The sequence below is a fragment of the Peromyscus maniculatus genome, chromosome 1, assembly GCF_049852395.1.
Source record: "Peromyscus maniculatus bairdii isolate BWxNUB_F1_BW_parent chromosome 1, HU_Pman_BW_mat_3.1, whole genome shotgun sequence".
Lineage (NCBI taxonomy): Eukaryota > Metazoa > Chordata > Mammalia > Rodentia > Cricetidae > Peromyscus > Peromyscus maniculatus.
In genome coordinates, this window is record NC_134852.1 from 83,602,849 (window position 1) to 83,616,640 (window position 13,792).

General features: G+C 41.1%; 1 protein-coding gene across 6 annotated transcripts in view; it reads right to left on the bottom strand.

The window, feature by feature from the left end:
- Mctp2 (multiple C2 and transmembrane domain containing 2) overlaps positions 1–13,792 on the bottom strand; it is a 280,804-nt gene that overhangs the window by 162,177 nt on the left and 104,835 nt on the right. For all 6 annotated transcript variants that reach the window (XR_013042415.1, XM_076545038.1, XM_076545044.1 and 3 more), the window contains one exon: positions 13,656–13,764. Coding sequence is in view for 4 of the 6 variants with exons in the window: in XM_076545038.1 (XP_076401153.1) it covers positions 13,656–13,764 (109 nt within the window). In the remaining 2 variants the exon portion in view is untranslated. The remainder of the gene's footprint in view (positions 1–13,655; positions 13,765–13,792) is intronic.

Genomic DNA, 13,792 nt, shown 5'->3' on the forward strand with positions numbered 1-13,792 from the left:
TGGGGGAAAACTATAATAAAAAGAGGCCTTTAATTAAATGAAATTGCCACTCTGGGATCAGGGCCTTCATGCTTGTCAGCGTACTCTCAAAATAAACATCTCAAAACTCGGCCTCCGTGGTGTCACTTTCTCACAGGCAAGGCATACTGGGTAATCCCCAAGCATCTTGACAGCTACATAATGTTCAAACTGTTTCACGGGTGAATGGCGGCGGTTGCATGAAAGAAAATATTAATGTCTGGAATTAATAGAAAAAAGGACCAGGGTCTACAAAGCCAAATAAGGAAAGAGGATGTCAAGTTAGTGCAGTGTTAATTGTTGGAGAAAATTTGCTAGGAGGGGGTAGTTCATGGTGGTTTTCTCTCTTCGGGCCTAAGTGCCTGACTGTCAGGGAAGTGGTATCTCAACTAGGCAGGTTCTGAAAAGGGGCCCGCAGCTCTGGAATGCGACTCCCAGATTATACAAATGGTGAACTGACACCTGAATGGGTGGACTTTAACCTTCACCACTGGGAGCCTCGGATACAAAGAGGCTCTTGTGGGAGTTGGTACTTTCAGTGGAGAAGGAATCAGAGAACGTCGAGACCAGCCTGTGTCTCTGCATAGCCTCAAACTCAGACTCTTAGGACCGAGGGCCAGTCATCTTCTCCCACACGAGATAGACTGGAGCTTCCTTTATAGACAGAACTTCTACATGCACAGATTCAACCAACCATGAGCACAACACAGTTTTTTTGTTTTTTGTTTTTTTTTAATATGTAAAATGTGTCCTTACTGAATAAGTACAGACTCCTGTCCTGGTCATTATCCCCCACACAACATAACTACTTACTTATATAATATTGACATTGTGTGAATCATCTACAGATTAAGTAAAAGATAAAAGGAAGTGCATGTTGGTTATAAATGATTTTTATGATAATTTACATATAACACCATATGTACACATACTAGCATGGCAGTTTATAGACTACATTCTATATAAAGGACTTGCATACTCTTAGATTATGGAATCAACAGAGGCACTGGAGATAACCCCATGGAGGTCCCAGGGGGTGAATATATCTGCAGTCATAATCCCTGCAACAGAGAGGCACTAAATCCACCTCCTAAGAACCACGCGAATCACAGTTGTTCCTGCTCATGATCACTAACCTACAGAAGGTTACTCTCCCTTGACATGTACCTGTCAACCATTCTACAAATACGACCACAAATACGTCTGGTCTTTTCCAAGTCTTGCTCTGTGCTAGATACCCTGGGTGTTGCCAAGATGCGAAACCTGCTCTTCTGCACCAGATGGTATGCATGCCCCACAATACAGCATGGGGCCCGGGTGGTAATGTTCAAAAGAAGTAAACCTGGTGTGGAGTTCTGCTCAGCAGCAGGTAGGAAAGGTAGTTCCTAACTCACAAGTCAGTGAGGGCTCAAATCAAGGGGGCAGGATTTGAAATCATCCTGGAACCAAACAGGAAAAAGACTGGGGTCATTGCAGCAGGGAGGGAGACCCAAAAAATCATTCGTGTTGTAATACCAAACAAGCAATTCAGTGAACCCAGAAATTAAGGAAGAAAAAAAAATAGAGAGAAAGAAATAGATTCCAACAGGCTGTTTTGAGTCAGAGACCAAAGTGCCCTAAACATACACAATAAAGGGTTAGTTATTATTCTGCAAGAAATATGGGTGTTTTATTTCCTGTTCCTGGCCTTTTTAATTTTGTTTATGTAAAAGTAATATATGCCCACCACTTTGAAAGGTACGAAATGAAACAAAGCCTGTGCCCTCAGAGTGGACCCTGATCCCATTTGTCTGCTTTGATACCCATAAGCAGTTTCTGAGGTGTTTTACAGGAGAAAATATATATAAGAATCATTTTTAAATGACTGCACTTTCTCAAGTAATATGCTATAGTATTGGGGTCACACCAGCAATATACACCTATGGGTGTCTTTCCAAGGACACATATCCTGGCTGTGCTGTATCAGTGCAGGCCGGTAGTTAATATTCTCCCTGCTGTGGACAGCAGTTCAGTCAGCAGGCTTATGTATCTATCCTGGAGTCCCCTTTCTGGAGCAGGTGTGTAACCCTGAGGTGTCACAGTGGCTCGTTTTGGTTCTAACAGACCTTATCAAATGGTTTACTAAACTTATCAGACATGGGGGTGGGTGGGAAGGAGGGCTCTGTGGGTAGGAGAGCTTGCTGCTCTTTGAGGGGACCCCAGTTCAGTTCTCAGAATCCACTTTGGGCAGCTCACAGGAGATCCAACAGACACTTCTGGCCTTTCAGGGCACCCACATACATGGCCTATACAGGCGCACGTACCTACACACAAATAAACATAAAATAAATCTTCTAGATGCTCATCGAACTTAGAGTATGCATCGTTTTTGTTTCTTCTTTAACACTTTCAGGGACTTTCTGGCTGTTGTGATTTCTGTTTGTGTTTGTCAATCCGGTCCTTGTTCTTATGATATGGCTATCTTTCAGGGCGCTCAGCTGGTCCTCTGCCTACAACTGGAACGGATCTTCCTTGTGGAAACTGCTCACCGACGATATGTCTTGTCAGAATTTAACAAGTTATTACTGGCAATAAGCTCTTTTCCTATTTATTTAATCAAATTAGCCAAGGTCTGACGGCTGTCTTTGTACTTTCACATCCTGCAGAGGAGCATTTTTGTTTTAACTGTAGGATTTGTAAGTTAATTCAGCTGTGTTTCTTCCCATTGATTTTTGTACATTTTCTTTTTTTACACTTAAGTTTTTGGTCCATCTGGAGTTATTTTAGTATGAAGAGGAAGGAAACGTAGGTTCACTCAGGAGGAGAGTGAAGCGATCAGAGCCAAAGCCTTGCACACATAAGTCTGACAGCAGCTTATAATTTAGGTGAAGGAGAAAGGGGAGAAAGAAAGGACACCTGGTAGCTGAGCCGGAAGCTTCAGCAGGGAGTTGAGGGTGGAGGAGAAAGCTGGCCTCAGACCCTAAGAACTTCATGCAGGAGGCTAGGGAGCAGGCTCAGTAGTCAAAGTGCTTTCCGAGCGAGTGAGGGGATTTAGGTTCAAATCCCCAGAACCCAGGTCCAGGCAGTGTGCTTGGCATCCTATCTAGAGTTCCAGACTCAGGGAGCAGAGGCAAGGCACCCCCAGAGGAAATCAGTCATCTCTATGAGCTCTGGTTTTGATCGAAAGGGCCAGACCTAAGAATAAGGTGGAAGAAAAAATAAAGATGATTTCTGTCATCAACCTGGGGCCTCCATATTCACACACACACACACACACACACACACACACACACACACACACACACACACACTTACACACCATACACACATGCCTTTTAAAATGGAAAAAAAAAAAAATACCCAGACATCCCTGTCATCTGGAGAGATGTACTACAGACTGGAAGGAGTGTGTCACCGAAGCTATTAGAAATGGTCCTTAGTGTTCTCCTCTGGAATTTTCAAAATGTATAGTGAAATATTAAGTTCTATTAACAGGGCCAGTGAGGTGGTTTAGTGGATAAAGCACTCGCTGCACAAGCCTTAAGAAACTGATCTCTGGAACTCATAGTAGGAGACAAGTGACTTCCAAAAGTTGTCCCCTGACCTGCACATATTTCCCTCAGCATACGTAAACACACAAACACACACACACACACACACACACACACACACACACACACACGCACGCACGCACACGCACACGCACGCGCGCATGTGCACACACACACACATGCACACAGTAATAATAATAAAATACAAATCTCATTAATAGATGCAGTATACAAAAAACAACAATATAAATACAACTTAAAACTTTCGAGAAGGCATCTTTAAAATAATTTGACTATGGAAAACAATCTATAGAGGTAATATTAAATTCATCTGAGCTCCAGGAATTAAAGGCGTATGCCTAGGGTTGCCCAACACACCCAGAGATGCTGAAGGTAGTCCAGGAGCATCCTGTGAGAAACTGTGTCATCTTGAATAATTCACTCAATTCCCTTGCACTACATTCTTCTCCTTTGTAATGTGAAAAACTACTATTCTCAAAGGAGTCCCCTGAGAACAAATAAACCAATCTGCTTTAATAGTCGCCAGCTCCAAAATTTACGAAGAATGCATCCTTGTAAGGGCTGCTATTTTTAGCATCATGATTCAGTTAAGTTAAAAAAGGAAGAGCATATAACCATTTATGTAGTCCTAATGTCCATTTACTTTATTTTAATGTCCAAGGTAATTCACATGACTAATTTCTCCCTATAAAGTTTCTTTAGTGCTATTTCTGATGGTATGGAATTTTCTATCACCTTTCTTTTAGGGAAATGGGAAGAAAAAACTGTGAGCTTAAATTCTTTTTTTCAGGAATTCTATAAACTCAGGAAAACATCTCTAAAATATTCTTAAGTGTTCTGGAAAGGAAACAGCTGTGTACAAAAAATTTTTAAATCCCCAGAAACATAGGTTTCTTCTCTATCAAAAAATCCAGAGGTCATTCACTGAGGACTTCGGGGCACTCTGGAAATCTAGCCTTGGCAGTATGGGGTCTCTGAGCTCTGTCTTTGATGCTGACTAAATAAAAGGACAAGACAATTTCCAGAATAAAAAATAAGATGGAGGAGGTATGCTAGTTGTGACTTCTACATAAGGGAGTCTGTGCCCCACAGAATCACAGTGAAGCCATACAGATACAATGATGTCTGCACAGTGCATCCTTTCACAGTCCCATTCAGAAACAAGAAGGGGCAACTGAGAAAGAGAGGGAGCAGTTTCCTTGATCCTGTGAAAATAAGTAATCTCTTCCTATGTAGCATATGAGTTCAGAGTAATCCCAAGCTAAGGTTCCTCCCAGATCATTCAAGGCTGGGAATACAAGCAACTGCTGGTAGGTCCCAGCCCAGGCTACTTCTGCAAATGGAGGTTATCTACTGCTAAGATCCACTTGCCCATCTTCATCCTCAGATGAGCTATGTTTTCTTCAGTGGTCTACTGTCCTTAAAATACACTTTGCAAATGTACCCACCTTAACTGAATAGGAACAACTTCTCTCCTCTAAGGGGTCCGGGCATATGCAAAACCTCCTGTGGCCCCTTGAGTGAGGACTGGCCCTGGTTGGACCTTGAAATGTAATGGTCTCAGGCAATTTACAAATATACATGATTAAAAATACAAAACACAACACAAATATCCGCTTTACTCAACAATCTTCCAGAAATCAGCTTATGGCAGAACTGATGATGTGAAAGTCTCAATTTTCCCACAAACCTCCTTTTACTGTTTATGAAGTTTATAAAAACCTGTATGAAATATATAATAGAACCTGTCGATGCTACAGTAAAATAGGCAATGAGTGTTTCCAGGGGCATTTGGATTCTCCTAGACAATGACCTCCCATAAGTTTCCTCCAGCCACATTGCATACTACCTTTGTCTCTACCTACTGAGACTCTGTTCCCTTTACCCTCTGGATTCTCTTTAAGTTTCATTTTTTTTCCCATCATTAATCTTCCCCTTTTCTGACTCCATAACCAATGCCACAACATACCCTGTCCCTATCATTTCGTTGGCATAAGAGTTTTTTAAAGAGCTAGAGAGATGACTCAGTGACTAAGAGAGCATTTGTTCTGGCAGATGACCTGGGTTCAATTTAGAGCACCTGCGTGGAGGCTCACAACCATCTGTCACTCCATTTCCAAGTGGATCTGACACCCTCTTCTGGGCTCCACCAACTTCTGCTTCCATGGGTCTCAGTCATGAACAGGGTGCACATACTTACATGCAGGCAATACATCCATAAACATAACATAAAAATACATTTAAATTAAATAAATATTTAAATATTCTGTAAAATGCTACTCTGATTTTGCCTTCATAACCCATTGTTAATGAGTCAGATACATTCCACAGCTACTTAAAAAGTCTGATATATATATGCATCATATATATATGCATCATATATATCATATATATATATGCATCATATATATGCATAGAACTAGCTGGGCTTTGATGGAACTGGCCATGCAAACCATATGTCTGCATCCCTGTTCTTTATGTGTAACGAGAAGCACACATGAGTGTGAACTTCTGTGAATCTCATGCATGGCCATCCTTGTAACACAAGAAACAAAGGTTCAAGTGAAATGAGAAGGCCTGAAGACATAGAAACACATACTCACAAGCAGAACACCCATGTACAACAGATGATGGAGCAAAATGAGAAACAGACACCTGGAACACAGCACGGGACCCATCACACACCATGCCGCACCTGACAAGGGACACCCTCACTCACATAGAGAAGTCTCTCGCCAGCAGATAAATATCATGCCGGGCTAAATTCAATTCAGTGGTCAAGATAGGCGCAGCAAGTATTGGAGTCATTCCAGGCTTTCTTTCCTTGGCCCCTCATGAGCACTGAGAAAGGGTTAAATGGAAACGGGCTTGAGAGAGGGGCAAGTACCACACATCCCAATCAAAGCAGGAGTGTACGCAGTCCCAAAACAAAACCGAACCACAACAAGATCTCAGAAAACACAAAGACCAGTATGTCCTGCACGATCTATGCAGGGTGGGAAGGGGGGCCACAGAAACAGATTCCAGACTGGGCTGCTAATTTGTTTTAGCATCTTAAGCTACAACACCAGGGAAGGAAGCAAGAGTGACACTGGCAGCACCACTGGATCAGCTTTCAGGTTCGCTTCTGACACAGGCGGCCCATGCTTCTGTGCTGCTGCACACGCAGAATAAGGATCTCATGCCATCTGGTGTTCAGAGACGGTACTACAGGGAGAAGCCAAGCTGGAGGTTTGCAAAATAAAGAGGGTTCGTTGGGTTGTGTGGCTGAAGCAAGACTTGACTCTTGCACTACAGAACACGTTAGCAGAGATCCAACAGAAGCCCAGCACGCAAATGCTGGTATACATTGCACTTGAGTGTATAGTTGTTGAAAAGAGGCACTCTAATCACTAGGGAAAGAATGGTTTGTCCTTGTTCATCTAGAAGTCATTTTGAAAAAGAAAAACTAAGTTTCTATTCAGGTCTTAATATTGAAAAAAATGCAGACATACAAAAAATACAAATGCGAAATGAAAACACAAACAGACTGAGACAGATTAATGCGAGCGATCCAAGGAGCATGGGCCTCTGTAGACGTGGAAACAAAGGGAGATGCTATTCAGACTAGGAGTGGAAACTAGCAAGATTATCACAACAGACCCTTCAGAAATAAAAGTCCAATGACAAATTATAGTGCTCTCTGTGAATCTACCCAGCACACTGGGGGAGCAAGGCCATTCTGCACAGAAGAGGGCTCGCAAAGATAAAAACAAATCTGAATGAACATATTTAAATGTCCAAAATTATTGATGCAAACACAGATTTAAGCAAAAAAGGGGGGGCGATAATGTTTTTCCTCTACCCAATTAACAAAGTCATTCTACAGTCAATGTAGATAATAGAAAGTGAGCCAATTCATTGCCTCTGGTGAGGCTAAGCCTTTCTTAGGAGCAAACTGCCAATTTTGTAATGAGAACACGGAACCAGTCATATGATCTTAAGACTGAAGAAAATCGATACAAATCAATAATTGGCTTGCAAAGAAGTGAAGACCAAAGCTGTACACACAGTTTCAGACAGGATCATTTGTGGAAGCATGGTTTGCAATAATAAAAGTTGGGAGGGGGGCAGCAAGACAGCTCAGTGGGCAAAGGTATTTTCCACACAACCTTGGTGACCTAGTGACCTGAGGTCAATCCTGAACCAGGACTCGGAGAGAACTGACCACCATGAAGTTTTCCTCTAACCTCTACACATGTGCTGTGGCACACATGTGTTCACACACATCATAGGAACATGCATATGCATGTGAGTACACACATACACCCTAATAATAATAGGAATAATAATAATAAATAGTAATAAGAATACATTTTCAATTAACCTAATTTGGAACATTGACTCAGCAGAGCATTATGTGCTCTACAATTTTATCTTTCTTCTTAAATATTTTGTAATAGGGAACAACATACATAGGAACCAAAAGTGAGTGACAGAGCATTTCAAAAATGAGGGTTTATTATGCCACAGAAAGGAAACCCTGCTTTCAAACTTATATCAGCAAAAGGCAATTCATTTTAAAATGCTATTGAATCCAACTAAAAGTGCAGGGTATACTACCACCACCGATGCAAAAAGAGTCATTCAAAGGATCCTGTTTATTTTGCAACAGAGTTCTAGAAACAGCTGTCTGTCCATCTTTACAGCCGTACCACAGAGGCTATGTTTCTCTATAGCTCTCACATGATTATCTTTTCGTTACGAAGAGAATATACAATCATAAAACTCAGCCTACTAAGCAGAGCGAGATTTAAATTAGGAGGGCTGATCACTGGATCGCTTCAGCGGCAGTCCATCAGCTTCCTAATCACCCATTCGTGTGGCAGTCTTGGTTCTCTTGGTCTTCAAGTCACTCCTTTCAAAAGTGACCTCCAATGATGGTTTTCCTGTGTTCTGAAGAGGAAGCTGCCACTACTCTATAAACAAACATCAAATACTTATCTATTCCAGATATGAAAAGAGAGAGAAGTTTGTAGTGGAACAGGTTATGAGTTTTCAAAATAACTTACATCACAAAGAAAACCATTATTCCTCAACACAGTGGGAGTGATCGTTATGGCCCTAGGAATGTTATGGTGAATTTCATTTTTTTTCCTTTGCAATACTGGAGAGGAGCCAGGAGAGGGCACCATCAACACAGTATTCTTTTAGGCTTCATCTATGGACTTGGGTTAGCCTAAGTTTTCAAGGGAAAAAAAAAAAAAAAAAAAAAAAAAAACAGGCTTTAATGTGGGTGCTGTTGGTTTCCAGGAATTAATGATGTAGGGTATAAGAGGCATGAGATGGGAGTTTTCCCAGGGTCATGAGACTTTGTCTATATTAGAAAACTCAGGATCCTATGAGTGTGGAAGGTGAGGCTGCTGACCTGAATTCTACCCGCTGGGACACCAAATATCTTCTCAGTCACATTACTCTCTCTGGGAAACTGAACCATGATCCAATTTTCTCTGTGCATCAACCACATTATGAAGCAGTTGTACTGAAAATAGATGGTCATGTTATATCACTTCAGCTTTAATCCTCGAAGACTTAAAATTACTGGACCAGGACCACACAAAACCATAGAAAAAGGCAAGTCTTACGTGCTCAAAAACAATACAACAGGTGTAACTTTACAGCCCCAAAGTAGGAAGGAAACATGGGGATATGAAGTATGATTTAATGTTGTAAAGGGGTGGATGCAAAAACAAAGAGAGGAGAGGAGACAGAGGTCAGGCAGGGACAAACAAGCATTCACTGAGAGGGAAATGGCCATGATGTTCCTCCTAGAGGACTGAGTTCAAGGCCGTCCCCAGACAATGTGCTGCATCTCAGGCTCACCCCACAGCAAGCAAAACTGCCTGCCTAAAAAGAAAAAGAATCCCTTAATTAGGCACAACATGCCCATTACTGGATCTAGTGTGGTGTAAGCAAAGGAAGATGTCAGAAACCCAAAGAAAAGGATTCTACACTAGAAAGAGTCCTGGCATGGCAATATTTGATATGTGTCCAAACGTCTAGAACTGTGCGATTAAAGCTCTTGGCCTCACATGACACTCTTCTTATATCCATAATTATTCACATGGATATATTCATGTTTACAAGGGATGGAGAGGGGAATGTAGGGAAGGAGGAATGGTGGGGGAGGAAGAGGAGAGACAGAGAGAGACAGAGGGAGAGAGACAGAGGGAAAGAGAGAGAGAGGAAGAGAGAGAGAGAGAGAGAGAGAGAGAGAGAGAGAGAGAGAGAGAGAGAGAGAGAGAGAATACTACCAGTACCAAGAGAACATAAACAAGCAACAGATACGACAGATAGTTTGGTCCTGGGTGGCAGCTGCAGACCCTCCTCTTTGTAGGACACCAGTGCTAAACGTGTTTGGCATTCTGAACCACAAGTTCCTCACTGAATATTTTCAAAAAACACCTGACCACTGTGTGTATTAACAAACTTCAAAAAAAAATGCCAGAAAATCTCAACATCTTCCAAGACAGAAGCAAAGGATTCAGCATCAGCAGGGTGTATTTCCCAACCCTGGCCAACAGAGGCACTGGAGTGCCTGGGAGGCTCCTCCTCTTAGTTTCCTGTGGGTCAAGAAGCCTTTAAGCACAGCTTTATACTTTCTTGATGTTACCTAAGCAGTCCCCTCCTGAAACTGAGTTTTCACCCTAAGACCTGGAAAAAAACCAAAACATGACTTTTGGCTGCCTAATATCTCCAGATAGTAATGCAGTATTTTGTCTTTTTAACCAAGAGGCTTCCTAGATAGATCTACTAAAAGTATGAACTTCAAATCACGATTGCTTAATAAACACATCTTCTTTATTCAAACAGTGTTTTCAGCCACGATGCTATTAAAAGTGTGTTTTTAGAGGATGAATCCAAAATCAGATCAAAATATTCTAGTCAGAGGTCAGCAGTTCTAATATCTGGGTTCACTCCTGCCCAATGACTAGTTTATCTTTGCTTATATTAATTCAGTTTTAGCAGAACATAGCCATGTTCTGCCCATTTGCCCATGTACTCTTTATGAATGTTTTCCTGTTATAGTAACACAAGATGAATAGCTGTCACTCATGGATCATGAAGCCTAAAATACCTACTACTGAGCCTTGGGTATAAACTACTTGCCAACCTATATCTAGACCGAAAGCTTCATAAACAGGAATGTTTTTGTAACAATTCATAGAAAATGCTGAGCTCTTTGGTAACAGAGAATGTTTCATCAGAAATAACGTCTATGAGCAAAACCTACAAAATGGAAGCAATGCATGGAAATTAACAATCTTCTAGCTGTTCCCCTGAGCTGAAGGGGTAACTCAAACCTCTGAACACTTTGGAAAGCCCCCATCATAACTGAAAGTTAATATCTGATCAGTTACATGCATTTTGATTTTTAAATTAAAAATTAAATATATTATCCCATTTAAGGGAAAAAATACAAATACAGCTCTCCTGTAAATAATGAATATACACTCTACAGTAATAAAAGGGGGAGGATGAGCTTGAAGAACACTATGTTAAGTGAAATAAGCCAGGTTGAGAAAAGCAAATGCTATATGTTCTCATTTATATATAGAATCTCAGAGAAGTTGAAAGTAGAATGTTGGATACCATGGGACAAGAAGAACATGGGGATGAGAAAGGGGGACAGAGGTTAGCCACAGGCATCATGTTATAGTTATGTGGGGTAAGAAGTTCTGGGGTTGTGTTGCCCAATAGAATGACCATAACCAACAATAATACATAATGTGTTTCAGATGGAGAAGATAGTTAATGTTCTCACAATGATGAGCTGAGAAGTGTTTAAGGTGATATATAAGCAAATTGCACACATATGATCATTACATATATTTGTACACAACTAAACATATTACCCCACAAATATGTGTCAAAAAATTAAAACAGCAAAATATTAAAAAAAAAAAGTGCATATGAGCCCCAGTGTTTCATTCTCTTTCTGACATGGCAATAGCTTCATTATCACTTAAGTATACTGACCACCTTATAGGGATGTGCTGTGATTGTATTAGAGTGATGCACCAAGAATAGGCTGGCTATATGACTCATACATAATAGAGAATCAAAAGATCAGAAAAGGCTCCCAAAAGGATCCAGGGCCTACCCCCAAAGTTATAGATTTGGAGGGAAGGGAATTCCAAAAAATTCTGTGAGTGAATTCTGTGTATGAATTCTAAGATTAAAGAATATAAATATATGTATGTATATATATACAAAATAAATTTTGTATACACACACACACACACACACACACACACACACACACACACACAATAAATACAAAAATTTGTTTTGGGACCTGCAAAGTTAAACAGTCTCTCTCCAGAATGCTCTTAACATCTGAGGATGTTGTCACAGAATGGACTTGAAAGTGGTCTTTTTTAACAAAAGCAGTCACTGGGACACTTAGCAGGTCCAGAGTCGGGTCATCTGTAAGTGGTCACTTATACTGATTAAAGATCACATCCCTTAGATGTTATCTCAGGTATGAAGATCTAGGTGACCCTTCTCATTAAATTGGCATGGAATGTATCTATAGACATGGATGTGTTTATGACAGATATAAAACACCTGTGATTCAAAAGGCAGATAAGAAATTATGGGATTGAATAAAAAATAATAGACTTACTAACAAATACAATGCAAGACCCTCTGTTTTGAAAACTACATATAAAAAGAGTTTTTATTATGAAGAAATGATGTGCTGGGCAGTGGTGGTGTACACCTTTAATCCCAGCACTTTAGGAGGCAGAGGCAGGTGGATCTCTATTGAGTTTGATGATGCCAGTCTGGTCTACAAAGCAAGAGTTCCAGGGCAGTTGAGGCTACACAAGAAACACTGTCAAAAAAAAAAAAAAAGAAAAGAAAAAAGGAAAGAAAGGATATATTTCACACAGTTCTCACAGACAGAAGTCATGTAAGTGAGAGCAGATTTGTGGCAGAATTGGCAGCACAAGTACATGCAGTATGAAGAGGTAGTAGGAAGAATTCTGGGGCAGCGGTGAGGTGACTAGAAGGGCAATGGGTGTGGCAAATGAGCTAGCCGTGCTCCAGGCTTGGAGGCAGCAGGTACGAGAAGTGGAAGCTGACTAATGTATGATTGAGCACAAGATCTGGGTGCAGCATTCATACAGCAGAGGATGGATCAACACTCCCTTGTCCGCTGATGCTACACAAGGACCAGCAAAGCCTGTGTGGTCAAACAGGAACAGACAGCATGAGGAGTAACCAGAAAGAAAGGCCTTACTTAAATGGCAGATGTCAGGAACTGCTGAGAGCAGAACAGAAGAAACCCCAGCAGGTACTACCTGCTCACCCTGCCCAGCTGCATGTCTCAGCCTTCTTAACTGAGGGCAGGTTGCCATGAACAAAGATGGAATCTGTAAGTGGAGACCCAAGGACACAGAAATGATGAACCAGCCTCTTTGGAGACTCAAACATGCAAAGGACATGCAGCAACATGGTGAGTTTAAAAGAGAAAGTATATTTGCACAGAAAACCATGGCCTATCTTGAAGATGGAAAGCAAAAAGCAAAGCTTATTGCACAACAATAAAGGTATCACAGTCTTAATTTAAATAGATATGGGAATGTGTACAGGCTTGTAGAAAAGACAAACAGATAATGGCTATAAAGGGGATCCTGTGGAATCTCAAGACAGGAAGGAAGAAGTTTAAATACTATTTGCATCAATCAGTGAATCTTGTTGCCTCATCTTAGAAATCCATTTACTCTCTTCAATAAAGTGGAAAGGCCAAGTGACTATTTTTCTGAACTACTTGCTCTGTGCCAAATACAAATGATCATGGCTATTTTATTCTAAAATAGCTTTATGAATCGTTACTATTTTTTTAAGGATACCAGCATTTATCACTTTTAAATAACTCACAGTCAATGCATGTGGCAGAGGCTGAGGCTGGAGGTCCAGTGTGAGGGATGAGCTCCTCTCTAAACAGTGTGAGATGGACCATGGTTGACTCTAGCCTTCCTACCAGAACACAGAGGAATTTTCAGGCTACTGAGCAAGCGCACAACAGACCAACCTTACCGCAGCGATCCCGGACCACGAGGTTACGGCCTTCCTTCAGATGTATAGTAAGGAGGTATGCGAAGGGGCTTGGGAGGTGACTCAGGCAATCACCGGCTTCTCCAAGAGTCTGAACAAATGAAAACAGCGTCTAAGTC